The sequence below is a fragment of the Lynx rufus genome, unplaced genomic scaffold, assembly GCF_022079265.1.
Source record: "Lynx rufus isolate CCGP_SWC_20201006 ecotype Redwood Valley unplaced genomic scaffold, mLynRuf1.p SCAF_50, whole genome shotgun sequence".
Taxonomy (NCBI): Eukaryota; Metazoa; Chordata; class Mammalia; order Carnivora; family Felidae; genus Lynx; species Lynx rufus.
Window position 1 is genome coordinate 429,696 of NW_025814868.1, and position 27,627 is coordinate 457,322.

General features: G+C 61.7%; 2 protein-coding genes across 7 annotated transcripts in view; one reads left to right on the top strand and one right to left on the bottom strand.

Annotated features, from left to right (window-relative positions):
• The window catches only part of PHRF1 (PHD and ring finger domains 1), a 30,647-nt gene extending 6,628 nt beyond the window's left edge, over window positions 1–24,019 (top strand). For 2 of the 5 annotated variants that reach the window (XM_047100641.1, XM_047100643.1), the window contains exons 5-19: window positions 2,724–2,947; window positions 5,737–5,820; window positions 7,333–7,451; window positions 11,025–11,122; window positions 11,312–11,487; window positions 12,314–12,443; window positions 16,066–16,193; window positions 17,229–17,410; window positions 17,766–17,882; window positions 18,338–18,492; window positions 19,151–21,727; window positions 21,996–22,153; window positions 22,298–22,558; window positions 22,649–22,777; window positions 23,293–24,019. In XM_047100641.1, the coding sequence (XP_046956597.1) occupies window positions 2,724–2,947; window positions 5,737–5,820; window positions 7,333–7,451; window positions 11,025–11,122; window positions 11,312–11,487; window positions 12,314–12,443; window positions 16,066–16,193; window positions 17,229–17,410; window positions 17,766–17,882; window positions 18,338–18,492; window positions 19,151–21,727; window positions 21,996–22,153; window positions 22,298–22,558; window positions 22,649–22,777; window positions 23,293–23,436 (4,682 nt within the window). In that variant the 3' untranslated portion in view covers window positions 23,437–24,019. The other 3 variants (XM_047100642.1, XM_047100640.1, XM_047100644.1) reach the window with 2 other exon arrangements.
• A 169-nt stretch (window positions 24,020–24,188) lies between these two features.
• IRF7 (interferon regulatory factor 7) lies at window positions 24,189–27,278 on the bottom strand. 2 transcript variants are annotated; one of them, XM_047100647.1, is made up of 10 exons: window positions 27,230–27,278; window positions 26,655–26,972; window positions 26,409–26,571; window positions 26,119–26,326; window positions 25,829–25,884; window positions 25,531–25,738; window positions 25,259–25,354; window positions 24,672–25,181; window positions 24,463–24,581; window positions 24,189–24,389 (listed from the first exon to the last, which is right to left on the bottom strand). In XM_047100647.1, exons 2-10 carry the CDS (start codon window positions 26,672–26,674, stop codon window positions 24,234–24,236), a joined length of 1,536 nt encoding a protein of 511 aa, XP_046956603.1. In that variant the 5' UTR covers window positions 26,675–26,972; window positions 27,230–27,278; the 3' UTR covers window positions 24,189–24,233. The 2 variants fall into 2 exon arrangements, with proteins under 2 accessions (XP_046956603.1, XP_046956602.1); XM_047100646.1 differs by having other exon boundaries at window positions 25,829–25,887.
• Between the last annotated feature and the right edge of the window lie 349 nt (window positions 27,279–27,627).

The window sequence follows — 27,627 nt, forward strand, 5'->3', positions numbered from 1 at the left end:
AGATTTTTTAATAAGTTTTATTTTTTTCCGGAGAGAGCAGAGCGCTAGTGGGGGAGGGGCAGAGAGAGGGCGGAGCCCAGACGCAGGACTCAAACACACAAACTGGGAGCGAGATCATGACCTGAGCTGAAATCAAGAGTGGTACACTCAATCGACTGGGCCACCCAGGCGCCCCCAGAGTTAGGTGTTGAATCCTGTACACAGGGATGTGAGGTCCTGCCCGAGTTTGCAGGTCACGACTCCTGCTCTTCTGCATATCCCCCAAGATTGAGTTGGGGCGTTGGTCTCAGGCACAGACAGTCGGCGCTGGCAGGGCTGAAGCCAGAAGACATCCTCCCTCGAGCAAAGGTCTGAGGGCCTGTTGGATGCCAGAGAATCTGGGCAGGGCCCGAGGGAGCACAGGAGCCAGCTCGGCTGGGGTCCCTGCTGCTCCTGAGCTCACCACTTAGCAGCAGACACAGTGGCACAAAGAAGCAGTTATAATAAGGGTCATACGTGTCAAGAGTGGGTGTGCAGGGGTGTCGCGGGAAGGGCGCTCTGTGGCCCTGGAGAAGCAAGAGACTTCCAGAGAGGCCCCGTCTAAGCTGTGATCTGAAGGACAGGAGAGAAGGAGATGCGGGACCGGAGCCTGCAGGTGGCAAGGAGCCCCAGGAAGGGAGGCCTCGGGGCCCTGGGCGTGGCTGGCGGGCCTGGAAGCGTGATCGTGTGCCCTTCGGTCTTTGAAGCGAAAGAGGTGCCGTGTGGGAAGTGTGGTCAGACCTTGAGAAGGGAGTTTCCTACAAGGGCACTTCCTGCACCCCTTTAGGCCTGGCCCTTCCCAGGGGTGCTTTTTCTACTTGTTGCTTTTCTTGCTCTAGTGTTTGTTCCTGAAAACCGCTTGACTGCTGTCTGCTGAGTTTCCAATTTAAGTATTATCTGCTTAAGTCTTACCATAAAACCTGAGGACTTAAGGCTCTGATCTGCGTGTGGCCTCGCCCCTGCTCCCCAGGCTGCGCACTCCCGAGCGCCGCAGGGAGCCGTCGTGGACGAGGGAGTGTGAGTCACGGTGGCCGGCTCCGGGCACGGCCCTGGGCCACTCCAGTCTCCTCCAGCGGGGACCGTGCCCTTCTCCGGGACCCTGTGTTCCTCGGCACTCGGGTTTTCAGGCCCACTGCCCACTGCCAAGCCAGGCTGGCACCCTCATCTGCACTGTCCTCGGTTTGCCCCCCCGACTGGTCGGGAGCACCTCCAGCAGCCCCTGAGAAGGGGTGGGCAGAGGTAGATGAGTCGGGGCCTCACGCATCTGCACGAGTGTCCACCCTCATCAGTGCTGGTCACTGTCCCTCAGAGACTTCGGAGGCATTGCTCTGTGAGCCGAGGTGCTGCACAAGGCCCAGGTGGCCCTCAGGTGGACAGTTCTTTGCCTTTCGGAATTCAGTAGGAAGAGCCTGGTCACCTGGCTTCGACCTGCTCCTGCTTCCTTGGCCCTTTCCAGCAAAGCAGGAAAGCGGAGCAAAGTCCCGTGTTCACGCAGCTTTCTGCCTGGCCTTTTCCAAAATGTTGTACGTGCCAATTTCATCAGTTTCTTTTCTTTTTTCCCTTGCCGTGTAACGAATCGTCACCAACCTGGCAGCTCAGGACAGGGCGCTCACTGTCTCCGTGTTCGCGGGGCCAGCTGTCCAGGTGTGGGTTGCTGGTCCTTCGCGCAGGTCTCACCAGCTGGCGTCAAGGGGTCACAGGGCCACGATTCCCGTCTGAGGCTCAGGGTCCTCCGCCGGGGTCACTGCTTGTTGGCAGGACCCAGATCCTTGCGGGGGTAGGGCTGAGGTCCTGACTGCTGGCCGGCTGCCGGCCGGAGACTGTCCTCACCGCCTAGAGGCCTCCGTTCGTCCGCACGGCACGTCACGCCAGCCGCGGGAGCACATCCCCCTGACTTCTTTCTCTGCAACCATCTGGGGAGCACGGCTGTTAGAGGAGTCACCTGAATAGCTTGAGCCCCCAGGGATTGTTCCCTCCGCCATGCAGAGGGAATTGAGTCACTTGGTGTGTCCACACTTCAGCGGATTGGATGGGGAGGAGTGCTAGGGCTCGTGAGGACCCTGCCTGCCACACCTCTGGTGCAAGTGAATTCGGGTCTCTATTTTAGTGGAGTTTGGGAGGGAGAGAAAACTAAACGCACGTGTCAACTGCTGTGCTGAACTCAAAGTGTCTCCTTTTCTCCTGGTCAAGTCCCAGCCTTAGAACTTCTCAGAAACCGATCAGAACTGTTGTGGCCAAGTTGCCTAGTCAGGGATCTATGTTCCCTACATCCCCAAAGAAAGAAAAACGAGAGCTATAAGAGCGGTGTCACTCGGAGACAGATGGCTTGTTAACATCATGTTTTGAGAAGGGTTTTGGGGTCACATGGCGCCGTCTGGAGGCTGCTGTGCCGAGCAGGGCCACCGCAGGGAACCCAGTTGTCAGAAGGGGGTGGCCCCTGGGACCTGCCCTGATCGTGAGGGTTCTGATTCTGCCTCCAGGTGGGGGCTAGAGGAGCTGGTATGGCCACTCAGCCAGTGTCACATCCCCTTAGCTTGGACACAGCTTCAGGGTGAGGTGCTCGGGGATGGTTACACTGGGCAGGGCTGCAGGAAAGGGATCTGTCCCTTGAGTGTGGGGTTTGGAAACACACTTTCCCGAGTGCAGTTGTGGGCTGCTTGCTTCCAGTGTCCCGGCTCACAAAGTTGTGCTCCTTCTTTCTCAAGGTTCTGAAGATTCTGAAGAAGAAGGAAGAGAAGAAGGAGCCTTGGAAACGTTAGTGGCCGTGGCGGATACTCAGGGGACGTTGGAAGCCAATGGCGCATTTAATTCTGATGATGATTCCGAGAGCTGCCCGATTTGTCTCAATGCTTTCCGGGACCAGGCCCTGGGGACACCGGAGAACTGTGCCCATTATTTCTGCCTGGACTGTATTGTGGAATGGTCGAAGGTGAGCGAGGCTCTGAGGTTCTTCCTTCAGGATGGCCTCTCTCCGTTGACTTTTTGTTTTCATTAAGTTTATTTATGGGAGAGGAGCAGAGAGGGGGGGAGAGTGAGAGAGCCCCAGGCAGGCTCTGTGCTGTTAGCACAGCCCACGAACTATGAGATCGTGATCTGAGCCGACATCGAGAGTCAGGCTCAACCGACCGAACCACCCGGGCACCCCCCTCTGTCCACTTGCAAGTGACCCTGTCAGTTGCTAGCCTTTTGCTGGCGCTTCTCTCTCCTCTACAGTAGAAATTGGGGCCACAGGGTTGGGTCCTAGACCGGTCTTTGCTTTGTTGGTGTGCCGTTGGGGTTGCTGATAAAACTCACTGTGGGGCGTTGGATGAGGAGAATTATTTATGGGTTGGTATCCCTGGGGGACCTGTCTGCAGAAATCCTGAATGACCTGGGCGCGGTGCGTGGCCAGCAGAGTCAGCCTAGTATGCTGTAGTCTCACAAGGTGGGGTCATCTCAAAGAGGCAGAGAAAGCACGCGATTCAGTTTGGCAGTGAGTCATAAACGGCAGTGAAGGGAGTCATCCTTGAAACAGTCGAAGGGAATTTACCAGAAAGACACGGTGTATTTCGTGATGAATTTTAGAAGCAGGAGCCCCCTTGTATTAAACTTTCTACCGTGAGACATTTCAAAGAAGTAGAACGGTACAGGAGGAGCAGTGTGGGCCCCCCACCCCCATCTTCAGGAACCGTTAAGTCTGCTTTCCGTGTTTTGTCTCATCCTCTCCCTCCTCCCCTGTAAGTTCACCAACATGGACACAGTGTGAGGGTGGCAGACCTCCATGCCACCACCTCACTCAGCGAGATTAACAGCAGCACCGTAGCCTCTAACCCCAGCCCTGCTCCCCGTTTTCCCAGAGAGCTCAGAGCGTCTCCAGTGGGAGTTTGTGTGACCTGTCTGCATGGCCACGCGGCTGCTGGCTCCCTATGGTGTCTGTCGATGGAGGGCTTCCCCGTCCTGATGCCACTAGTTCCTGCTCTGTGGCGCTGGAACCATAGCACACGTCAGATCAAGGTTTAGGTTTTTGTGGCGGGCAGAGCCTTGGAAATGGAGGAACACCACCAGGTGGTGGTTGTCTCCTAGTCGGTGTTGTACTGGAATAGTGCGAGGAGAAAACAAAGGTGTAAGTGTCATGTAGGAGAAATTATCATTTGCAAGCAGTAAGTCATCGATACAGATATCTTACCGAGGAGCTGCTGTAATGTGGAGTTCGGCAAGATTGCCAGACGCAAGATTAATACAGATTAAAAGTTACAGTATACATAGAAGTAAGTCCTGAAAAGACACGTGAGACCTTTAGAGAGGTTTTCTAAAACCTTTGAGACTGACTGAAGAAAGCACTTTCTGGAAGGGAAATCCCACCTCAGAGAGATGGCAGTCATGTACAAGTTCATTGCCACCCTAACCAGAGCATCAGGGCCTAGCAGGGCCGTGAGATTCTAGAGGAGAGAAAGCAAATGCCAAGAATTGGCAGTCCTTTTGAAAAAGGGCAGTCGCGTGCCGGGTGTTAGGATCTGTACAACTCCAGTGAGTATACCAGGTTGGTCCGGGAATGGAGACCAGGCCCCGGGAGCGTGGCGGGGACTCGTAGGGACAACCACACACGGCAAACAGCAGGTAGCATCTCACACTGCGGGGAGCGGGGCTCTCCAGGCATGTGGGAGAGATGGAGAGGACGGGGGCCCGCTCGTGCCCCGCCCCCCCCCCCCCCCAGGGTTGGAAGTTAGCAAGTGGTGCTCTGAAGCCTTCGTGGGAAAATGCGGGAACTGTCGGGACAGGGAAGGAGGCTTAGCGCAGTGTAGACCAGAGACCCGGGAGGATGGGAGCCCCTGGACCTCCCAGAGTGGAGGTGGTGTAACGTGTCCAGCCACGTGACTCATGCACCGTTGCCCTGTGAGCTGGCAAGAGGATGGGAGTCCGTCTGCGCAGACCCTGCTCGGGTGGGTGGGCGGCTTGTCTTTACCCGCCGCGTGGGACACAGCACGGGCACCGGTGACCGTTCGGACACACCTGCTGGTGAAGAGTGGGCGTGTGCAGCTGGAGTCCCGGTCCTGAGGGCAGGCATCTGGAGCCCCAGGGGACGGAGCAGGGGTGGGTGGGAGGGGCTGGAGGGCTTGGGTGCTGACCACACAGATGTCAATTTGTCAGGTTTCGAGTGCATGTTGTTGGGTATGATCTGCACGATAGAGGTATTTTAAAACAAACTTCTACGTGTCCAAACCGTGTTAGTAAAGAAGAAACATTTGTCACATTTGATGGGCAGCCGGCCACACTATGTGAAGAAATACCAGCATTTACTAAGAAACAGATGTTGAGCAACCTCGTGCACGCGGAGAACCGCGGCCCAGGGGGTAGGGGATGCAGAAATGGCCAGCATCCTGGCTGGCCTGGCTGGAGGCCAGCCCAGGACGGCCCCCATCCCGCTTTGTGCCTAGCATTTAGCACGTGCGTGCCACGCGTGCGCGTGTGTGCGCATACGTGCGTGCATGTTATGTGTGCGCTCACAGCTAGCCTGCCTTCCCTCCTCCCCAGCAGGAGAGCAGCCCTGCACGGTGGGGGCTTGTCTTTTGGCTTCGCTGCTGTGCTCCCAGCCACTCGGCACAGGGCACGTGGACCGTAGAAAGTAGATTTTCAGTGTAAGACGAAGTTCTCACTTCTAAGGGAATGTTTTATTTCAAATGTGGTATTAATCGTGAAAACGATCCTATAGGATCCCGATGCAATTTTTATTTCTTACAGAATGCCAATTCCTGTCCAGTTGATCGAACTATATTTAAATGTATCTGTATTCGAGCTCGGTTTGGCGGTAAAATCTTGAAGAAGGTAAGTGCAGATGCTGTGCTAGAGGGCCCCACCCCACACCTTATCATGTTGGTCCCTGTCTAACAGGAGAACGAGCGCTCACAAGCTGATTTGCTTTCCTGAAGTGAGTAGATACTGGTTAAGTGCTTTTGAGAAACCTGCGGAAGTGTCTGGAGCGCGAGCAGCGGCCAGAGGGGTGTGCTGTCTTGTCGACGGGCCCGCGTGCGGTGGGCGGTGCAGCTGGCGTGTCCCTCGCACTTCCTCTCCCCCGCTCCCACAAGCCTTCTCTACAGCTCACAGCTTCTCTTCGGCCACGGCAGCCACGGGGGAGGCCAGACCTGGGAGAGGACGCCTGCTGTCTCGGGACCACGCATCTGCTGGTGCTGGGCCGGGGCGGGGCCGTGTGCCGGGGGGGGGGCTGGGGACAGGAAGTGGTTCTCCTTTGTTCTTTTGCTTGTCTGCTCGTGAGAGGCTTGAAGGGCCTGTTAACATCTTCTGTTGCCGAGGAGAAACGTTACAGAGACTCGAGGACCCGCCTTCGACGTGTGTCGTGCAGCTAGCCATAGACCTGCCATTTTATTTACGTGGCGCACAAAGCCATAGATGCGCGGGGACTTGGCTCTTCGTGTGCAGATTTCTCGCGGGCACAGTGCTGGGCTGGAGGTGGCGGCTCTGCTTCTGCTCGTTCGGGCCCCCGTCACCTGTCCCAGACACTGTCCTCCTTCCCTGGAACCGGGGCCTCCGTTTCCGTGTAGCCGGTCCTCACCTACCTGGAGCATCTGCCACCCAAGTGCATGTCCCCAAGCCCTTCCTGTGTGTGCGGGGACCTGGGGGGTGGGGAGTCCAGGGGGCACACCGGCTAGTGCGGTTGGGGAAGATCGGAGAGTGACTCCAAGGCCAGTGCAGACGATGCCGGAGGCTGGGGAGGCCCCCGAGTCCCATCCTGGCCCCGGAGTAAAGGGCGAGCGAGCGGTGGGGTGTGTGACCTGGGGTGCTGACGCGGACGGACGGAGAGAAGCGCGGAGGCCGTGTTGTTCCGGGGCGCGGGGAGACGGGCAGGGGAAGGAAGCGTCTGAACACCTGGTGCGTCTCAGGCCCTGGATCACGGAGTCTCGGTGGTCGCGCCTCCTCGCCTGCCCGTAGTGGGCTGTTCTCCGTGCGCAGCTGTGACCACCGCTGCCACGGCGCAGCAGCGCGCTTGACCGCCACAGCCACGGTTCTCGAGAGAATGAAGGCCTCCGGCTTTTATTCTCTTCCCTCTTCACGTCTCCAGCGCCGCTGCCCTGGGTGTCCCCACCTGCTTGGTCTGCGGGACCTTTCCACGGGTCGTCCTTTGTTTTCCGTTGGGTTCGCTGTTTCTCTTGGCTGACTGCCTGCACGTGGTTGCCGTGTGCACTTTGCCCCAGAGCCTCCGGGCCCACGGAGCCTGCATGCGTGTCGCGAGGCGGCTCAGTGTGCTCTGCGCCGGCCCGGCAGCCGCGCCTCGGATTTGGGCTCCGCTTGTCGCTGACCAGCGGGGCTTCTCTGTTCCAGATTCCAGTGGAAAACGCCAGAGCCGGCCGGGATGAGGAGGAAGACCCCACCTTTTGTGAAGTGTGTGGCAGGAGCGACCGGGAGGACCGGCTGCTTCTCTGCGACGGCTGTGACGCAGGGTGAGCACGGCGGCTTCCGCGGCAGACGAGGCCTTCGTGCCCCGCTCCCTGCCGAGCCCAGCCTCTGAGACTGGAGTGTTCACGTGTCAGGGGGAAGTCCTGCAGGGCTGCTTCTGTGCTTTGTACCCACAGATCTTCTCTGTGATGCTCGGGGGGCCACGCCCCCCGGTATTCAGAACGCTGAATCCCAGGCCGCTGGTGGGTAACCAGCAGGTCTCCCAGGCTCTTTTGTTCCCGCTATATTTATTTATTTATTTATTTTTTTAAATTTTTTTTTCAACGTTTATTTATTTTTGGGACAGAGAGAGACAGAGCATGAATGGGGGAGGGGCAGAGAGAGAGGGAGACACAGAATCGGAAACAGGCTCCAGGCTCCGAGCCATCAGCCCAGAGCCCGATGCGGGGCTCGATCTCACGGACCGCAAGATAGTGACCTGGCTGAAGTCGGACGCTTAACCGACTGCGCCACCCAGGCGCCCCGTTCCCGCTATATTTATATCCTCTACCCGTCCCCCCAAGATACTCTGAGGAGACTCACAAAGATGCACGTGACGCATCGAGACTGCGGAAAGGTGCGGGGCACGTGAGAGATTGGGGCTGGGGGCCCAGAGAAGGGCTTGTGCAGGACCCCTGCTTTCTGTGAGGGCAGGTGACCCTGTGTCCAGCAGGCCCTGGCTCCCGGGAGCCTTTCTTGGGCCTCCTTCCAGCACAGGAGGCATTGCTGGGTGTCTAAGGAATTTTTCTGCCACCAGGCTGTGGTGAGAGGGCTGCAGAAACTTCTCCTTTGGGGCACGAGTGGCAGAGAATCCCGCGAGGCTGGCAGGTTTGGAACTTTCTCTTGGGTAACAGGTAGCTCCTTTGAGGCCGGGACTGAGAAGCAGCAGGAGGTAGGAAGTGTCAAGCCCTGGTGGGCCCAGAGCTGGCTCTGGAGGCGCAGAGTTTATTCCCTTTGACTGCTGACCGGAGCCCACCTTCCGGGTGCCTTCCTCCCCAGACAGATGCCATGTGCTGTGCGTTTTGTCTTCCTGAGGCACCTCGCGGGGGCCTCCCTCTCCAGTCCCACCTGCTAGGCTCAGATACGCGCGGTCTGGTCTCCCTTCTTGCAAGGCTCTGCCTGTGCGCGTGCTGGATCAGTGCTCCAGCGTGGGGTCTCTGGGAGTCGCCTGGTCTGACAGCCCCCGCTCACTGGTGGCTGTGAGTCTGGCGGACAGGAGAGTGCTGCCTTGGGTGACAGAGCCAGCGCCCTGCTCTTGCTGTCCCCGTGCTAATTTACTGACGGGACCGAGTGCAAGCAGGAAGCTGAAGAAATGTGGTTTCGTAGGGACCTGGGGCCAAGAGGGTAGCTTAGCCCTCAGAACTCTGCTCACACCTAAAACAGATCCTTTCCCGGTGTGTTCGTGGCCATTCTGGGCATGTGAAGGAAGGGCCTAGGACAGCCGGATGCTGCAGGAGAGGCCCTTCGAGGTGGGAAGAAGGCCTGCTTGTGGCCCTTGTCGCTAGCCCTGCCTCTGCAGCCCACGGCCCCCCAGCCGAGTGCTAAACTTGGGTGTCTTCTGCTGGCCTTGCGGACAGCACTCTGTACAAAAAGATGCTGGTGGAGCTAAACGTTACGGCTCCTTAAGTGTAGGTCTTACGTGTCCAAACGTCCTCAGGCTGTTAATATTTGCAGTCTGCTCAATTTGTTTTTTTAATTTTTTTTTATTTTTGAGAGAGAGAGAGAGTGGGAGAGGGACAGAGAGGGAGAGACAGAATCCGAAGCAGGCTCCAGGCTCTGAGCTGTCAGCACAGAGCCTGATGTGGAGCTCGAACCCATGAGCCGAGAGATCTTGACCTGAGCCCAAGTCAGACGCTTCGGTGACTGAGCCCCACAGGCACCTCTGCAGTCTGCTCGGTTTTCGTTAACGGTTGTTTTTTAACTTAAAAATCAAGTCTGAAATTACTATTCTGAAAATAGAGTCGTAAGGTTTTCTGTAGATAACAGGAACGTGCCACATCCTTTCGTTGTTACAGGAAGTAAGATAAAGAGCATCTCTGATTTTTTAAACTTCTCTGTTTAACATAGAGGCGCAGTCACTAGGGAGACAGTTGACATCACCGCATCACGTAGCCACAGCTGTCCTTGCTGGGTAGGCGGTCCATTCTCGGGGGCTGTGACTGCTGGGCAGAGCAGCATGCCTGGCACGGGAGCTATGCCCCCATCCTCATGGGCATCTTGTGGCCCTCACTGGGTGTGAGTCTACCCCGTGGGGTGACTGTGCTGGACGTAGGCTGGCCGGGTTGGGCACCCGTCACACGCACCAGTGGCCTCTGCTTGAGGCCCTGGAGCTTGTGTGAGGAGAACGTAGGGTGGCCCATGTCAGATCCTTGGAATGCTTTGTGAGATTTTGTTCCCGAGACCACATAGGGGAGGGTCTTCTGAGGCTGGAATCTACTTGGGGTTTTGGGGCGCTCCCTAGGACTTGACGCTGGGCTGAGTTACACTCTAGGAGGAGCCCCCTCACCCCCATCCCTGCGGTTCTCATGTGAGGTCCTGGCGAGGGGTTCATGGAGTGAGGGCTTCCGCCTGGAATTCTGTGTCCCTGGCTGCTCGTGTGCCAGCACCGTGAGCAGTACGTGGTCTGTAAGCGGAGTTGAGTCTGCCCTCGTGTCTTCGGGGCAGGGTGTCCGCATGGGGTTTTGCCTGGCTCAGGGCTGTGTGGGGTCTTGGGATGAAGTTTGGAGCAGGCTGGCGCAGGTGGCCCATGCCAGCGGTGACTCCTCCCAAACTGCTTTCCATGAAGACTGGATTGAAGCACCTGGAAAACCACGCTTAGGCTACATTTCCATTTGCTTTCAGCAGACAGAACCTTTCTTTTTCCCTGAGCTTCTCAGACTGGAGTATGAAGTGTAAGGTGTCAACGTTTGAAACTCTCGGGGCTGCTGAGTGACAGCCGGGTTGGGGGAGGGCAAGCTGACGTCTGCTACCCGGAGATGAGCCTCCAGCCACAGGCAGGCGCCAGATCCCTGCCACGGTCAGTGGCAGAGCCCCCACAGGACGCAGTGGCCCGGGTCAGGTGGCCACTTTCTTAGCTCGGTCCGTCCACGTAGTGTGCCTCCCCTGCAGGGTTCAGGGGCTGTCAGGGCCCCTTTTGGTGAGCAGAGATCCCCGGCATGCCCCCGGGAAGGACTGCGGGAGTATCACCAGCCTGCTGTCTCCCATCTGAGCACACCTCTGGGTGGGCTCCAGGTGCCTCAGGGTCAGGCTCTGGGGAGGCGACCCAGGCTGCCAGCAGCACCTTCTTGCTGTGTGCTCGTGGTGTCCCCTCTGCTGGGGAGAGGGAGCTCTGGGTCCCTCCCTTTCTTCCTAAGGACCTGGGTCCACGGTGCCCACCCTCATGACCTCATTTAATTCCCCCCTTCCCCAGAGGCCCCATCTCCAAATACGGTCACACTGAGTGTTTGCTTTCAGGGGACACAGTCCAGTCTATAGCAGGGTGCACGGCGGCCTTGGGGCACATTTGGATGACTGTTGTGTGGCTCACTCAGTTACGGCAGGGAGACTGACGCTTGTCTGCCACCCTTGTGTTCCGGTAGGTACCACATGGAATGTTTGGACCCTCCTCTCCAGGAGGTACCAGTGGACGAGTGGTTCTGTCCCGAATGTGCTGCCCCTGGAGCTGCTCCCACCGCTGGTAATGTTTCCTTCTCCGGCAGGGCGTGCTGAGGGGGGCGGGGGCTTCTCGTCTTGTGGGAGAACTCGCAGGGCTCTCCGGCAGGGCAGCCCAGGCTCCAGGGGGATGCCCCCCGCCTCCCACTCAGTCCCCCTGCCAGGATGGGGGCGTGGCAGCCCCACATCAGTCCAGGGTTTTCTTTCTTCCCAGATGCAGGTCCCGTGACTGAGGAGGAGGTCTCCCTGATCTTGGCTGACGTGGTGCCCACCACCAGCCGGCTTCGGCCTCACGTGGGGAGGACCCGTGCCATTGCCAGGACACGACAGAGCGAGAGAGTCCGAGCGACCGTGAACCGGAATCGGATCTCCACCGCCAGGAGAATCCAGGTGGGTGCGCACGACGCTGTGGCTGCGAGGCTGCTCCTGGCTCAGCCCCTCTGGGTGCTGCCCGCCCCCGTCTTGGTGCACCGTGGCTGCCCAAATGCCCTGGGTGGCGGGCACAGCGGAGGGGTGCGGACGGCAGGGTGGGGCCTGCACCTGCGGGCGTGTCCTGGCTGCCGTGCGGGGAACCGAGCCCGGCGGGCCCAAGGGAGCAGGAGCAGAGAGCTGGTCTCGTCCAGTCCACGGTCCTGCAGGGAGGGCCCCACGCCGACCCTTCCCGCCTCCCTCCGGGTGTGCGCCCCGTCCTGTAGCAGCACCAGCCGGGGTCAGCAGTGCCTGTCACAGGTCGGCGTGCTCACCCGAGGGGGCGTCAGCCGATGGGGAGGGGCGGAGGACTTTGTGGGGGCTGCTGCCCCACGCCGTCACCCGCTCCTGTGTCCACCTGGGGCCCTGCATCTGGCTGCTCTTTCCTCTCTGTCCCTCGATCTCTTCTCTCCGGTCCCCGGACTGTGCCCGCTGGCTCTGCACCGGCACGGTGTGCTGACTCGTTGGCTCCTTGCGGCCTGCCTGGCCCTCATTCTTTATTCTCACCCTGAACTTGCTTCTCAGGAGCACCGCCCCCCCCCCCCCCGCCCCCGCCCCGGCCCCGTAGTGCCCACAGGAGGCTCTTGGTGGCCGTCTGGCTTTTGCGGTTAGCCTGGCGGGGGCGTGTGCAGGGTTGACCCTCGAGGGCTCCCCGGCAGGGCTGCCCAGAGTCCTCACGGGGCACAGCGGGCGGTATGAACAGCCTGAGGGCAGTCGCCTTGCTGACGGCACCTTCCTTCTCGTGTAGCATGTCCCACGGTACCTCATGTCTTCTCTGCTGGATGAGACCATTGAGGCTGTCGCTGCCGGTCTGAGCACTGCCGTGTACCAGCGCCCCGTGGCGCCCCGAGCCCCCGCAAAACGCAGGAGGAGAGCAGGTAAGCCCGGGTGTGCTGGCTCAGCGAGGGCCGCACACTCGCCCCGCAGGGCCTTCCCCCGGAGTCCCTCTTGCCGCCGTCACCTGGGTTTTCAAGTAGCAGAAGTGACACACGGACGTCTTGTGGGCCAGCTGGGTCTGGTCCGCGTCATCCTTGCGAACACCCACTGTGGGCGGTGAGGTCCCTGCGGCCGTGCTCTCTGCGTGCGTGTCGGGGCCGCTTGGCCTTCGTGTCGTTGGTTAGGAAGCTTCTGGAGAATTTGGCAGAATTGCCTTTTCTTTTCCCTAAATGCCACAGTAGATCAGGAAGACCCCGGTCCCGGACTTTGCTGTGTGGGAGCAATTACAATGATTAATTCGTTGCTTTCTTGCCACGTGTCTCCAAGCTGTGCGTTCTTCAGTCAGCACTGTGCTCCCAGGGGTCCCTTTCCTTCTGCTCCATCACGTGTGACCAGTGCGGCCTCACGGACACTTGTCTTATTCACGGCTTATGATCCGAGGTCTTTAAAGTCCGCTTCATCGAGATAAGAATGTGGTGTGTCCGCTCCGTGTGGTTCCAGGTTTGATAGACGTAACGTCCAGCTGGCTTGGCCCTGCCCGTCCCAGCCCCTCCAGCCAGGTCCCAGCCCCGCCAGCCGGGTCCCGTCCTAGGCGGGTCCCGTCCCAGCCAGTTCCCGTCCCAGCCCCGCCAGCCAGGTCCCGTCCCAGGCAGGTCCCGTCCCAGCCCCGCCAGCCAGGTCCCGTCCTAGGCGGGTCCCGTCCCAGCTGGTTCCCGTCCCAGCCCCGCCAGCCAGGTCCCATCCCAGGCAGGTCCCGTCCCAGCCCCGCCAGCCAGGTCCCGTCCCAGGCAGGTCCCGTCCCAGCCCCGCCAGGCAGCCCTGCTGTTCTCCTCAGCGCTGGGTGTCAGTTTGGTGTGTTTTCAGACTTCACGTAACGAGACCTTTGTGAGGTGCTGAATGTGCTCCAGCTTAGCGTGTGTGGTTGTGGGTGCCAGTGGCTGGCTGGCTTCTGCTTGTTGTTGAGGGAGCCCCCCCCCCCCCCACAGTCTGCCCCCCTATACACGGAAAGGCTGCACTTTGTCCCCTTTGCTTGCTGTCGAGGGTCGACTTTGTGTTGTGATCACGGCCGTGGAGGACAAAGGCGCGAAGTCCTGCCCGTTCGAGTACCCGTCTCCTGTGGGCAGGGTTTCATTTCGGGTCAGCGCAGGACCCGGCTCCTGGCTCATTGGGTAGATGTGCGTCCCAGGTCGCGTAGCACTTTGTACCCCTGTCGGCAGTCTGTGAACCAGAGTGCTGTGCGTCCTCGCCCACGCAGGGACCGGGCGGCATGTGTCCTCACCATGCCAGTGAGCTTCCTTGTGAGTCGGTGTGTGTTGGACGTGCCCTGTGTCCCCCACCGTCAGGGCGGAGACCCGGTGCTGTCCCAGCTTCCTGCTTGGGGCTGTGCTGGAGTGGCCACCTGTGTCCGCGTGTCTCGTGTGGCCTCTCCCCTTTTTCGGGGATGCTCTCTCCTGTCCGCCGGAGCAGGACTCACGATAGCAAACTGAGCTCCATGCGAGTTCTCTGCCAGGGGTCGGTCATCGCTCCCGGCTGTTGGAGCTGGGGAATCCACACCACGGTCATACCGTTCCTGAGGTTTTCCTCGTGTCTCCCGTCTGTGTCTCCTGGTGTTAGAAACTCGACTCCTCAGGGCCAGCACCGTGCCTGCTCGCTGATTCTCCATTAGACAGTGGCCTCAGGGTCATGGCTGGGTTGTGCCAGCGCTGAGCAGGCAGGACTGACTGCAGGGGTTTTCCTCCGTCCCTCACGCGCACACCACCAAGCCCCTGGCGTGCACTCTACCTGTGTGCGGGCAGCTGCGTAGATCTGTGCTTGGTTGTGCCTTTTTGCTGTTTTGGTTTTCTTTTGTTGGCTTTGCTAGTGAGTTTTAATGCTTTTTATAGACTTCTGCCAAAGTGGTGGAAACATTGGGACGAACGAGTGGAGTCCCCACGGAGCCAGCCTGGCCTGGCCTCCCTCTCCCTCACTCACCTGCTCCCTCCCAGGAGCCCTGGAAGCACGGCCTTTGTGTCTTGTCTTTTCCTTCCTTCCTTCCTTCCTTCCTTCCTTCCTTCCTTCCTTCCTTCCTTCCTTCTTCTTTTCTTTTCTTTCTCCTTTGGTTTTTAAAAAAAAATTTTTTTTTAATGTTTATTTGCTTTTGAGACAGCACGAGCAGGGTAGGGACAGAGAGGAGGTCACAGAATCCAAAGCAGATTCCAGTCTCTGAGTTGTCAGCACAGAGCCTGACGTGGGGCTTGAACTCACGAACCATGAGATCATGACCTGAGCCGAAGTTGGACGCTTAATTGACCGAGCCACCCAGGCGCCCCATGTCTTTTTTTTAAGTTAAGCACAGTATCACTGTTGCACCTGAGGAGGGGAACAGTAATTCCTTAACCCCATGAGTCTGTTAGTATTGAAGGTTCTAATTGTATCGTAAGTGAGGTAGAATTTTTAAAAATAGTACATTTGAATCCAGAGCCAAACAAGATCCACGTTGCACCAGCAGCTGTGCCTGGTAAGTGTCCCTGTGTCGTCTTGATAGTGGGGTTGCCCCTACGCGCTGCTCCCCGGTGGGCAGAGACCGCGGGCCGCTGGTGGAGCTGTGCGTCCTTAGCTCTTTGCTTTTGCATTTGCCAGCTGCCCGGGGAGGGGGCGGGGGGGTGGGCAGCAGTGACTGCTGGGCTCCCTGGCTGCGGTCTCTGCGCTCCGCGCTCCGCTCAGACCCGCGCTCGCACCGAGGAAGGTGCAGAGAGCCTTTGCTCCTGGCACTGGCTACTTCCCACTCCTGCGGTTTTTGTGGGCAAAGCACTTAAGGCGTCGGCTTGTTTCCTTTATTGACCAGTTCTCAGAACCACCGCGTGGCTAGTAGCCTCCTCAGCAGCGATCACGATCGCTTAGGATTTTTAGCCCCATCGTGAACTTAGGGAGCTAGGTACATTTGATGCGTATTAAAACGTATGTACGTCATGAGGGCCGATCCCTCTGTCTCCTTAGAATCCCCTCCTTCCAGGCTGAGGTCCCTGCGGTTTTCCAGGGGGTGTTGGAGTGTCCTAGAATTAGGGTCCCCCAAGCCCGTGGTGGCACCCCTGAGGAGACGGACTCACCTGAAGCCTGGGTGTTCGTGCGCTTTAATCTCTAGGATGTGTTACTGGAAATACGTGGCGGTTTTTAAGTCTGTTGGAAGGAGTCCTCTGGGCAGATCAAGCAGACACAGATCTTTTGTTGCATTTTACTAACTTGGTTGTCAGGGGGTTTTTTGTTTTTTGTTTTCCCCCATTTAATTTTGTTTCATAATGTAAAATATTTACTGGTGACAAAAGTCAGATTTACGGATCAGAGCAAACTCCAGAGTCACACTCTGTCCTTGCTGTGCACTGCATTCCCTCTCTTGCTCCTTTGTGAGGAAGCACTGTTTTTTCATGATTTCTCCATTTACAAACCTGAAGCCACTACGTATAGTTGTCTGCGTGCCGGGTCCTGGCAGTGCACGGCACGTCCGTGGAGGGGGGACACGTGGGGTGGGGTGGAGTGGGGGCCTGAGGGCGCACAGTAAAGCACAGACTCTCAATGTCCTCTTTGTAGGAAGACGGAAGAAGGTGTCAGGAAGAAGGAAGACCCAGTCCAGGTCGTCTGTGAAGACCAGGGGCTCCGGGACGAGGTCTAAGAAACGCCAGGGTCGTGCCAAGAAGAGAAAAGGGAAGAGGTCAAAGGTAGCCCCTCGGATAGCGGGGTGGGACTCAGACGAAGCCTCCTTTCTGTGTTTACTTAGAGAGTCGCTGATAAACATGACCCTTTTCTGCAGCAGAGAGTAAAGGTGGGGCTGGGACAAGAGTTTTGCCAGGACCCTTTGGAGCTGGGCATCCTGAGGGAGGGGTCGTGTGCAACTCCGGGCACCCCAGAGGTGGGCCCTGCGGGGTGCGGAGGGGCAGACAGGCCAGAGGGTGGGGAGCGGACGCCGTCCCAGGCTGTTCCTTATCCTCGTTCGCGTGTCTGCCGCGGGCCTTCTGAGTGTGTGCGCGCCTCCCCCGGTGAGCGCCCGCCTGTGCTGTGCGTCCTGCTCCGTGGTGTCTGTCCTCACCCCAGCTCCCGGGCTGGACGGTTAAAGCACACCAGTACATAAAACATAAAAAGCTCAGTTGCAGCCAAGCGTTTGCCGCATCCGTGTGTGAATTCCTGCTCAAGGTCGTCGCCTTTGCCCGGTTAACACACGCGCACGTGGTATACGCTCACATAGACGTTTCTGTTAGTTTTCGGCGGGGCATTCGAGCACCTGCTGTGGTGGTTCGTCCAGACGGAACTCCTGGAGGGACGGGAAGCCGAAGCTGCGGCCGCACCCAGTGGGTGCTGGCACGCCCGCTTCCCGCCGTGGAGACGTCAGCCCTCTGGCTCACTGCCCTTCACGCCCCGAACAGCGCCGACCGCGTGTGTCAGCGTCTCCCTGCCAGGGTGCCCCAGGGGTTGCTGCCCGCACGTGCTTGGCGTGGGAGCACCCGTCCCCCCAGCCCTCGTCCTCGGGTGGATGGACATCACCGGACGGTGGTTTTGCGTTGTGGGGGTCGGGGCTGTTGGGATGTAGTCCTCAACTCTGGGGCAAAACCTCTGAAACACTATTGTTCCCCCAGTGGAGGCTGTCAGCTGGGGTTTAGCGCTTACTCAGTCTGGTGTGTGTTGTGCAGACTAGTCCTTGCACTGGTGTTTCTAGAGCCTCACTCGCCCTTCCTGGTTTTTTTGTGACTCCGGTTCAGAATGAAGCCACAGCTCGGTCCCGCATTGCACGGACGCTGGGCCTCCGGGGTCCCGTCCGCGGGGCCTGCACCCCGTCAGTGCACAAGCCTGCGGACCCCTCTCTGGGGCTGATGCGTGCAGACATCGGGGTGGCCACTCTGTCGCTCTTCGGAGACCCCTATGAGCTGGACCCCTTTGACAGGTAACCGCAGGGAGGGGCTTCCCCCTCTTTTAGTGGACAGTGGGCCCCAGATCCCACATTTGTAAAGAGAGGGTAACGGTTCCTGAGTCTCCCACCCTCGTCGGACCTCCCCAGGTGGTGCCCAGAAGGGACACCGGAGGTCCTCAGCCACTAACAGGGAGAAAGCTGTTCTGCGTGTCGGTCCCTGCTGCCCTGGGCCCGCCCAGAGGTGCATGCAGCTGCTGACACGAAGCTGCTCGTGGGTCCCGTGTTCGGGTTTGGGGCACAGGTGCCACCATGTGTGTGCTTGACAAGGGGTCTCCTGGGCCTTCCGTGGGGGTCACCGCTCCTGTGGCCCGTGTGCTCTCTCCAGCAGCGACGAGCAGTCTGTGGACCCTGCTTCCCCTTTGAGCGCCAAGAGGAGGGTTCTGTCCCAGTCGGCACTGCGCTCTCACCGGCCCGTGGCCAGGCCCGTGTCCGTGGGGCTCTCCAGGTGTGTGCCAACAGGGACAGTGGTCGGGGGGGGGGGGGGCTGGCGCACCTCCTTTCCCAGGGCCCCTCCCTTGACCGTTTGTCGAGGACGTGCCACCGTAAAGGGCACGAGGAGCAGGAGGAAGGCTGCAGGTGCTTGAGGCTGCTTCTGCCTGCCCATCTCTGTCACGGGACTGCTATCCAGGGCGGCCACCCCTGGCTGGGTGCCTTCCTTCTATTTCACTCCCGATTTAAAAAAAAAAACAAAAAATGAAACAAAAAACCCAACGAAACCAGTAAATAGCCTGCCTGTTGGTAGCAGTTGGGGCCAGAAGCACCAGAGGATTCCACCTCCGGGCAGCCTGCTTGCTTGTCGTTTGTCAGAGCTGCTGGGGGCAGGGGTGTCTCATGCCCTCCCCACACTGAGGTCTGGCAGGGCTGGGACCTGGGGAGGCAGCAACGGGTCTGTACCTGCAGGAGGAGTGTTCCTGCCGCGGCGCCCGAGCCAGAGGTGGACGAGGCCCCCGTCCCGGACCTAGTGGGGAGCATCCTGTCGGGCCAGAGCCTCCTGATGATGAACGGTGCAGACATCACCATCCACCGGGACGGCTCCCTCAGTGCCAAGAAGGCAGGTGAGGAGGCCTCTGCACGACACCCAGTGGAGCCTGCAGGGGCGCCCTCTCTGCCTCGATGCTCGGGGCGGTTGAGAGGGGCATGTGAGCCACGGGTCCTGACGAAACCGTTGAACTAAAATAGGTTTCTGTTCAGAACGTACCTAAAAGCAGTTTTCTACGTGAGGTCATGCTTCCGTTAAGTCAACATCGCTTTCTGAACAGAGTTTGCAGGCTGAGTTTAGATGATGGTGGGGTCTCCGGGCAGCCCACAGACCCTGCGTGGCTGGCATGTGGCTGGCATGTGTTCTCTCAGAGCCCACGGAACCGGCTGCTGTGGAGCCCTCCCCTGCACATCCGGGCCCTAGAGGGTGTTCGGGGTTGGGGGTGCCCAGCCATGGGGGGCAGGGCAGCGCAGAGCCGGGCGGCCCCTCCCGGGCCTCCCTGTGTAACAGGCACAGGCGCTTCCAGCGGCCAGTGAGCACTGCTCGTGGGTGTGGCCGGGGGCCTCTCACCCTGTGCCCCCAGGAGCACAGGACTCTAGCCCAAGGCGTGAGTAGGGATAGGAATTTAAAAGCCCAGCTTCTAAGAGAAAGTCATCTCGATCTGGACCAACAAAATGACCGCTTTTTAAAGGAGGTAGTGGAAACTGATGGCCACTCACTCTCGTGTCTTTCAGCACCCGTTTCCTTTCCGAGAAGCTCAGGCGCTCCACCTCGAGGGGGCAGAGGCCCCGGGGCCTGCCTGCTGCCCGGAGCGCCACGCTCAGGCAGCGGGCTCCAGAGTGCGGGGCTGCGCTGCCACGGCGGTCCCACCCCCTCCTGCGTCCCCGCTCTCACCCCAGCGGCAGCTGTGAGACTGGACTCCTCCGTGACCCCTCCGTCAGGTCAGGCTCAGAACCTGTCAAACGTAAGCAGGCCTGGCTTAAAGCACAGTGACGCCCCTGGATGTGATGGCGACAGCAGGCACGCTCGGCCCCTTAGTTCCGTGTCCTCTAAGACCTCGGGCAGCTGCTCTCACTTGCCGCGTGCCAGTGCGCTGCAGGGACAGGCCGTGAAGCCAGCTCCCAGGAGGCCCAGCATCTCAGAGCTACCCAGGATACCGAAGGTCAGAAGGGAGGACGGTGGCGGCCGGCGGGCGGATGCGGCCCCCGCCAGCGAGCAGCGTGTTGAGATCCCCAGCTCCTGCATCAGCCGGCTCACGGGCAGGGAGGGCCCCGGGCAGCCCAGCCACGGCGCCCGTGCAGAGGGCGAGCCCAGCAGCAGGGGCCCACAAGAGCCTGGCACACACTCAGGGGGTGGATCCCAGTCCCCCGCCACGCTGGGACCCTCAAAGGGGAAGGGTGTCAGCTCGACCTTCGAGAGCTTCAGGATCAATATTCCCGGGAACACGGCACATTCCGGCAGACTCTCTAACCCCGGCTTTTGTAACACGTTCCGGCCTGTCGACAATAAGGTGCAGAGGAAAGAGAACCCCGCTCCCCTCTTCTCCATCAGGAAGGCCAAGCAGCTCAAGAGCGAGATCTACGACCCCTTCGACCCCACAGGCTCCGACTCTGGTTCCGCCGGCAGCAGCCCCGAGCGCCTGGGCTCTGGCCTCCTGCCCTCTGAGATCACACGCACCATCTCCATCAACAGCCCAAAGGCGCCGGCGTTGCAGACCGTGCGCTGTGTCACCTCCTACACGGTGGAAAAGGTCTTTGGGACGGAGCCTGAGTCCCCTCGCGGGTCCTCCGCCAGCACGCTCGAGCTCCGGGGCGAGGGGGCTGCCGAGGGTTCCTCCGACCTGGAGCGGGAGGGCCAGGGCGTGGCGTCCAGGGCGCAGAGGCCATCCCCCCCAGAGCCGTGGGAGGACAGGGACCAGCTGCCCTGCAGTACCTTCTTTGGCTCCGAGGAGCGGACGGTGACCTGCGTGACCGATGTAGAGCCGGGGGCACCACCCAGCCCGGGCGCCCCGCAGACAACTACCCACAGGGTTGTGGAGCTGAGGCCCCCATCCTGCTCCCGCTCCACATCCAGCTCCCGTGGCAGGAAGAAGGCCAAGAGGAAGCGGGCTGAGGCCAGGGAGCACAGGAGGACCCGCTCCGGCTCCCGCTCAGGCTCCCGCTCTGGGGAGAGGAGCTCACGGTCGGTGTCTCCACCGGTGGGTGAAGGGCACCCCAAGAGGCAGCAGCCCAAGCCCCGGGGCCGCAGGTCCTCCAGTGACCACTCCAGCAGCCACGAGCGAGCCAAGCGGAAGAAGGTGAAGGATGAGGGCAGGAGGAGGAGGAGGGACTCTTGGGGACGCGGCCGGCGGCGGTCACGGTCCCGGTCCCGCTCAGGCAGCCCCGGCAGCTCCTCCCATGAACGCAGGGAGAGCAGGAGGAGGAAGCGGAGGCGGTCGGGGTCCAGGTCTCGGGGGAGGGAGTGCTCCCCCCCCAGCAGCCTGGAGAGGGCCCGGAGGCACCGGCACACAAGGGAGCGGAGCCCCCGGGAGAGGAGCCCTCGGGAGCGCCCCCGCGTCAGGTGGAGCTCCCGGGAGCGGAGGAAGCGCAAGTCCGGGTCTCCACGGTCGCCGAGCACGGAGCACAGGTCCCGGGAGCACCAACGGCCTCGTTCCCATGAGAAGCGGCCGAGGCCTCGCTCTCCAGAGAGGAAGTTGGTGCCCCCGCCCCAGGAGGAGCAGAAGCCCGACAGGGAGCAGCCGGCCAAGCCACTGGTCTCCGTGGGAGCAGACGCCTCTCCAGCAGCGGCCGAGGCCCACAAGGAGGCCCCGGATGTGCCCGCGGAGTGTCCACCCGAGGACCTTGATTACGGGGACTCTGTCGAGGCCGGGCACGTCTTTGAGGAGTTTTCAAGTGACGCTTTCTTCCTGCAGCTTGATGACATGAGCTCTCCGCCCTCCCCAGAGAGCACGGATTCCTCCCCAGAGCGAGACTTCCCGCCCAATCCTGTGGTGCCCCCAGCCAGCCAGCAGCAGGACCCTGCCCTGGTGGCTGTCATCAGACGCGAGGTGGCACTGATCCACGATGATGAGGCGGCGCAGCCCCTGCCCCAGGCACAGGGCCCCCAAGAGAAACCCTTGCTCCAGCAGGATGCTGCTGGGGCTGCCACGGCGCCTGGCACCCTGGGAAGCCAGGCTGGGGTCGGGGTGCCTGCGGGGAAGGAGGAAGGCGCCTCTCAGACCCCCTTGCTGCGGGCGAAAGCCCTGGTGAAGAGAGTCACCTGGAACCTGCAGGAAGCAGAGAGTGGTGTCCCTGCCGAGGAGCGAGGCCTGCGTGAGTAGGGTGGCAGGGTGGCCAGGGCAGCGTGTGAGGATGGGGGTGGCCCGGAGCGGCCACCAGTATGTGGGGGCGGTCTTCTCTCCCTGGGTGGTACACGGACCTCTTTGGCCACTTCAGTAGCGTAGGCCATGGGGCAGGGAGATGGCTGCAGCCTGGCCCGTGGTCCTTGCTGCTGGGATGCTTTTCTGGAATTTCCCAGCCAGGAAGCAGCCTGTGGCCCAGGGGTAACCACAGAGCACCCACCTCCCGTGTTGGTCCTCAGGAACGCCGCTCCACAGGCCTCAGAAGCCCCGGGAGGGGGCCTGGGAAACAGAAGACGTGGGGCCCTCGGTGGTGTTCCAGCAGGCATCCTTCTCTGAGCCGCCTGCCCCTGGCTATGCACATGCAGAGTCTGGCTTCCCGGACGCCGAGCCCTCTCAGGTAGGTGCCTGGGCCGGAGGGACGCGGTCGTGTGCCGGGCCACACAGGCTGTGCCGGGCTGGGGCTGAGGGACTTCCCCCTCTGCTGGGGATCTCCCTGCCGGGAGCCTGAGATCTGTGCTGAGCGATCTGCATTTTTGCCCAGGTTTATACCCCCAACCTGCCCACCGCCCCAGCTCTCCCTTTGAGTCTCCCGCCCTACGTGCCAGCCAGCCAGCCCACGGTCCAGTTCATCCTGCAGGGGAGCCTCCCGCTGGCGAGCGGTGGGGTTGCACAGAGCCCAGCCCCGGCGCCCACTGCCCCGACCACGGCTTCAGAGCCAGCCGGCCACGCCGCTGTCGCTGGCAACTCTGAGGAGAGAGCGGCTGCTCCCAGGCCTGCCGCGGAGAAGGCCAAAACCGAGGAGGTGAGTGTCCGTCCTCCTTCCTCAGGGGCGGGCTCCTCTCCTTAAAGGGTGCCCCCGGGGCCGGGTGGTCACAGGTGTCCTTGTTCTCAGTACATGAAGAAGCTGCACACGCAGGAGCGGGCGGTGGAGGAGGTGAAGCTGGCCATCAAGCCCTTCTATCAGAAGAGGGAGGTGACAAAGGACGAGTATAAGGACATTCTCCGCAAGGCAGTGCAGAAGGTGGGTGTGGGCGCCGCACCCTGGTCAGGTGTCCCCGGGGGCGGGTCTGTGCTGTCTCCCGCTGATGCGGGCTCCGGAAGGTGCTCCAGCCCGGGGTTGTGCAGCCAGGCCTGGGGCAATATTGGTGTGACCTGGCCACCAGGGGCCGGTTGTGTCCCATCACCGCAGCTCATAGGTGCTCAGGAAGAGTAGACAGTGTGTGTGAGGGGACGGAACAGCATCCTTGTCACTCGTTAAATAGGCTGAGTGGCAGAGGGTAGTTGTTAGCACACCGAGCTTGCAGCCGGGAGGAAGACAGGACCCCGGGAGGTGGGCAGTTCTCAGACCCAGCGTGTCAGGTTCAGATCTGGAGCCCACTGGCTGCACCACTCGGGCTTGGAGACGGACCCTCAGCAGTCGTGGGAGGCAGGTGGGCAGGTTGTGCTCTGTCCCTTGGGATGTGGACTCTGAGGGCCCATGATCACTATGGGGACATCTGAGTAAACTGTGCCTCCCCACCACCCCCTGCCCCCCAGATATGCCACAGCAAGAGCGGGGAGATCAACCCTGTGAAGGTGGCCAACCTGGTCAAGGCCTACGTGGACAAGTACAGGCACATGCGCAGACACAGGAGGGCTGAGGCCGGCGAGGAGGCACCCCCCCAGGGCACCGAGAGCTGAGCCGGGCACAGAGCAAGGGGGCACCAGTCCCCACCCCCGAGCCACTCTGTTGGGAGAGGCAGGAGCAGACCCCTCTGGAGACAGCCATCACTCCTGTGTTCAGGGTTCCTGTGACCACACGTGGTCTGTGCCCCTGTCTTGCTCACGGTTCAAAACTGGACTTTTTTATATGTATATTATAGATACACACTGTTTCCATGGTGTTCTAATTTATCAAAAATGGATTATCTTTAGAAACTTCTTGATTGACTCAGTATTTGAAAGGTGAAGCCTTTGGGATCAGGAGGGGCCAGGGGAATGCAGGGGGGCTCCCCGACCCAGCTCACAGATGGCCTCATTTTATTTTCTATCCTATTAAGGGAAGGCCCTTCCCACGTTTTCTGTTTGATGTTCTGTAAATGACGCGGTTTGCTCCCTCCCACGGGGCAGAGCACAGCGTTGGTGGAACTGGAAGGCAGGAGAGCCCTGCACACGGCACAGAGTCGGCCATTCACGCGTCCCCCTCCCCAGCACACCCGGCAGGAGCAAACACCTGCTGTCCCCAGAGCATTTTGTATTCTGAGTAGAGTTTGTTGGCTCTGAAGCGTGTGGCCTGTTTCTTCATTACGAAGACAGAAAAGGACGGGTGTGTGGGCGGGTGAGGGGTGGTCACCTCCCTTCCGGGGCATGCGCGGGGAGCCTCGAAGTCTGGGGGGCCCCTTCTTGAGTTCCGGTCCCACCCCTCAGCCCGCCCCTGCTCAGGACACCAGCGCTGGCTTCTTGGTTTGCTTTTATTGGACTGCAGAGGGCTCTGGCGCTTAGGCGGGCTGTTCCACCTCCATGAGGAAGTGCTCCAGGGCCTCGTAGAGGCTGTTGCAGCTGGACAGGCAGAGGCCGAGGCTGCTGCTGTCCAGGGAGGACACGCCTTCTCGCTGCACGTACTCCAGGTGCGCCCGGCACAGCCACGGCTCCAGCTGCAGGGAGGATGTCGTCAGGCCAGACGGGCTGGGCTGCCTGCGGCCCTGCCCACGGGACCCCGTGCCTCACCTTCACCAGGACCAGGCTCTTCTCCTTGGGCCTCCCAGCCGACAGGTCCTGCCCAAAGCCCAGGTAGATGGTGTAGTGCGGGGAGCGCCGACGCCGGCAAGCCCGGAACTCTACCAGCTCTGCAGGGCAGGGCTGTGGTGAGCAGGGCGAGGGCAGGAGAGGGGCGGGGGAGGGCAGCGGCCCCCGCCCCCGTCGGGTGCATCACTGACCTCGGAAGAAGGCGCTGAAGTCGAAGATGGGGGTGTCCTGGTTCCTTTGCAGCAGGCACGGGGGCGTGGAGGGGCTGGCGGAGCCCAGGGGCCCGCCCACCTCCCAGTAGACCTTGCATTTGCCCAGGCGCCGCGCCCACAGCCTGGGCCCCCGGAGCTCCAGCTGCAGGCCGGGGGCCACGTGCTGCAAGAGCTTCTCTGTGTAGTGAAGCTGCTTCTGGTCCGGGAGCTCGGCCGGGCTCGGGAACGCCACGTGCTGGGGCTCTGCGGCCTCGGCGGCTGGGCTGGGGGACCCGTACAGAAACACGAAGCTCGGACGCCCCACGGTCTCCTGCAGCACCGTGCGGCCCTTGTACATGATGGTCACCTCCAGGGCCCCCGGGCTGGGCTCTGCCTGTGACCCGATCTGTGAGCGGCCGGGCCCGGCCACGACCTCACCTGCCGTCCGGATGCCAGGCGCCGCCTCCCGTGGGGGCTGCCAGGGCTCCAGGGCTGGGGCCGGGCCTGCGTCTGGGGAGGAAGGCGGAAGCTGGCACCGGGTCCCCCGGCCCCTCCCTCTTTCACGCCCTGCGCCCGACTCCTCTCACCTGTCACCGGGGCCTGCTGCAGGGCCGGCAGCCTGGGGCTGGGGGCTGTCTCCACTGCCCTCGGCAGGTATGGCACCATGTTGGGGAGCGCTGGGCCTGAGGAGGGTGACCGAGGGAGCAGCTGTACTGGCCCAGCTGTGGCTGGCGCTGTCTCTGCTGGTTACCCGCCCCCCCTTCCCCTTTCTCTACAATGACTCTGCGGGGCTGCCTGCTCCTCCCCCTGGCACGGGGCCCCGCCAGGCAGAGCGCTCCCACCCAACCCAGCGTCTCACCAGGGACCTCTGGGGGGATAGGGTCCAACCCCCATGCAGCTTCCAGCAGATGGTCCTCCAGGCAGCTCTGCTGCAGAGCCTGGAGCAAGAGGTCCCCGGCATTGCCAGCGGGGCCCAAAGGGGAGCTGGGGGCACAGAGCTCAGAGCTCAGCCCGGGCCCCTGCCTCTCAGCAGCAGCTCCCGCCGGGCACGGCCTAGGGAGCCCACCCTGCAGGAGAAGGGCCAGCGTCAGCATCTCCTGGCTCCATCGAGGAGTGGAGACCCCCACCTGGGAGCCGGGAGGGCAGAGCAACCTTACCATCAAGGGTCGGGCGTCTTCCGGGGCCTTCTCGTCCCCCTGGTTAGTGCCTGGGCCTTCTGAGGGAGAACTGGGATGAGACTCGGCAATTGGGACACTGGGTGTGGATGCCCCCGACCCGTCCCCCACTAGTGCCAGCAGGCCACATAAGCTTTCCCCGCCCTCCCCAACCGGGCTCCAGCCTCTTCCAGGCCAGTTTCAGAAACCACAGATCTGCCCAGTGCAAAGTCCCAACGTGTCCTGGCACCGTGGCTCCGCCCTGGACGACCTGCCTCCCGCGGGCTCCTCACCTCTCCACCCCAGTGCGGAGCTGAGCGCGTACACCTTATGCGGGTCGGTGGGGTCCCCCGAGTTGTCTTGCAGCATCACAAAGCGCTGGGTGCTGTGCAGCGCACAGCGGAAGTTGGTTTTCCAGCTGGCGCGGAGCGGGCCTTCGGGAGCCAGCTGGTCACTTCCGCTGTTGCTGGGCGGCCACCTGCCGCGGGCCACGGCCCAGGCCTGGGGTCAGGGGGAAGAAGGTGTGAGCTTGGGGGCGCGGGCCGGGGCCTGGGCCGGCCCTCCCGTCTGGCTGGAGGCCCACCTTGAAGATGCGCGCGTCGGCCTCGCCCAGGTCTTTCCGCGCGAAGTGCTTCCAAGGCACGCGGAAGCGCGTGCGGGCCGCGTCCAGCCACCGCAGGCCTTCGTAGCGGCCGCTGCCGACCTCCCCCAGAAGCCAGTCCGCGAACCGCGGGCGCGGGGGCCCCCTGCGGGCGGAGGACCGGCGGGGTCAGGGCGCGGCCGGCCGGGTGGCGTGGCCGCGCACCCTGGCGGTGGGACAGGCGCTCACCTTTCGGGAGCCGCGGCCATGACTCCCTCCGAAGCCCTGGGCGGAGGGGGCGGGGGGGCGGTGCTGGGAGGGCTGGGCACGGGTGACAGGGGCTCCCCGCGTGTCACCGAAGATGTCGCAGGCGTGGCCCCGTTGTCAAAGTGTTGGGACCACAGACGCGGGGGGAGGGCTGATGGCCACGACGTCGCCAAGGCGTGGGATTCTTGCCGGCGGTGGCCGTGCTGTGACCACAAACGTGCGGGATCCGAGCGGCCGCACGCATGAAGTCACAGGTGTGAAGCCAGAGCCCAGACGCGGCGCGAGGGCTCTGGCGGGACCCTGCGGAGACACGACGGGACGGCCGCTCGCGGGGGGCGGGGAGGGGGGCGCGCCCGGGACGCCAGGAAAGCGAAACCGCCGGCGGCGGGAAAGCGAAACCGCGGGCGGCGGGAAAGCGAAACCTAAACCTTCGTGGGGCGGGAGGGGGGAGGCCTCCGCCGGCAGCGCCCCCACCTCTCAGTCCCGACCCGACTCCCCCGGCCGGACCCTCCCCGTCGCCGCGCCGCGCCGCGCCGCGCCGCTCGCCCCACACGTACCTGGGCGCCGGGTCACCGGGGCGGGCGGTTCGTCTTCCCGGGAGGCCGGGAACCAGCGCTTTTATGGAGGCGAGGCGGGGGCGGGCCGGGGGCGGGTCCGGCGGGGGGCGGGGGGAGGGGGCTGCAGGTGCAGCCGAGGAAGTCACGTGCTCTGGACGACGGTGCCCCAGGCCCCTCGCGCCAGCTCCTGGGTGCGGGCGGGCGGGGGTCGCGGAGGGGCGGCGGGAGGGGCCGGCCCTGGGGGGTCCAGTCACTCCTCTCCCTCAAGGCGCCTCCCGCACATGCCGCCGGCCGGGGGCCCCTGGCGACTAGCGGAGGGGCTGGGGGGAGGCGCTGGGGAACCTCGCACGAAACCCGGCGCTTCTTTTCTCAAGGAAAAGTGGGCAAAAGGGAGACAG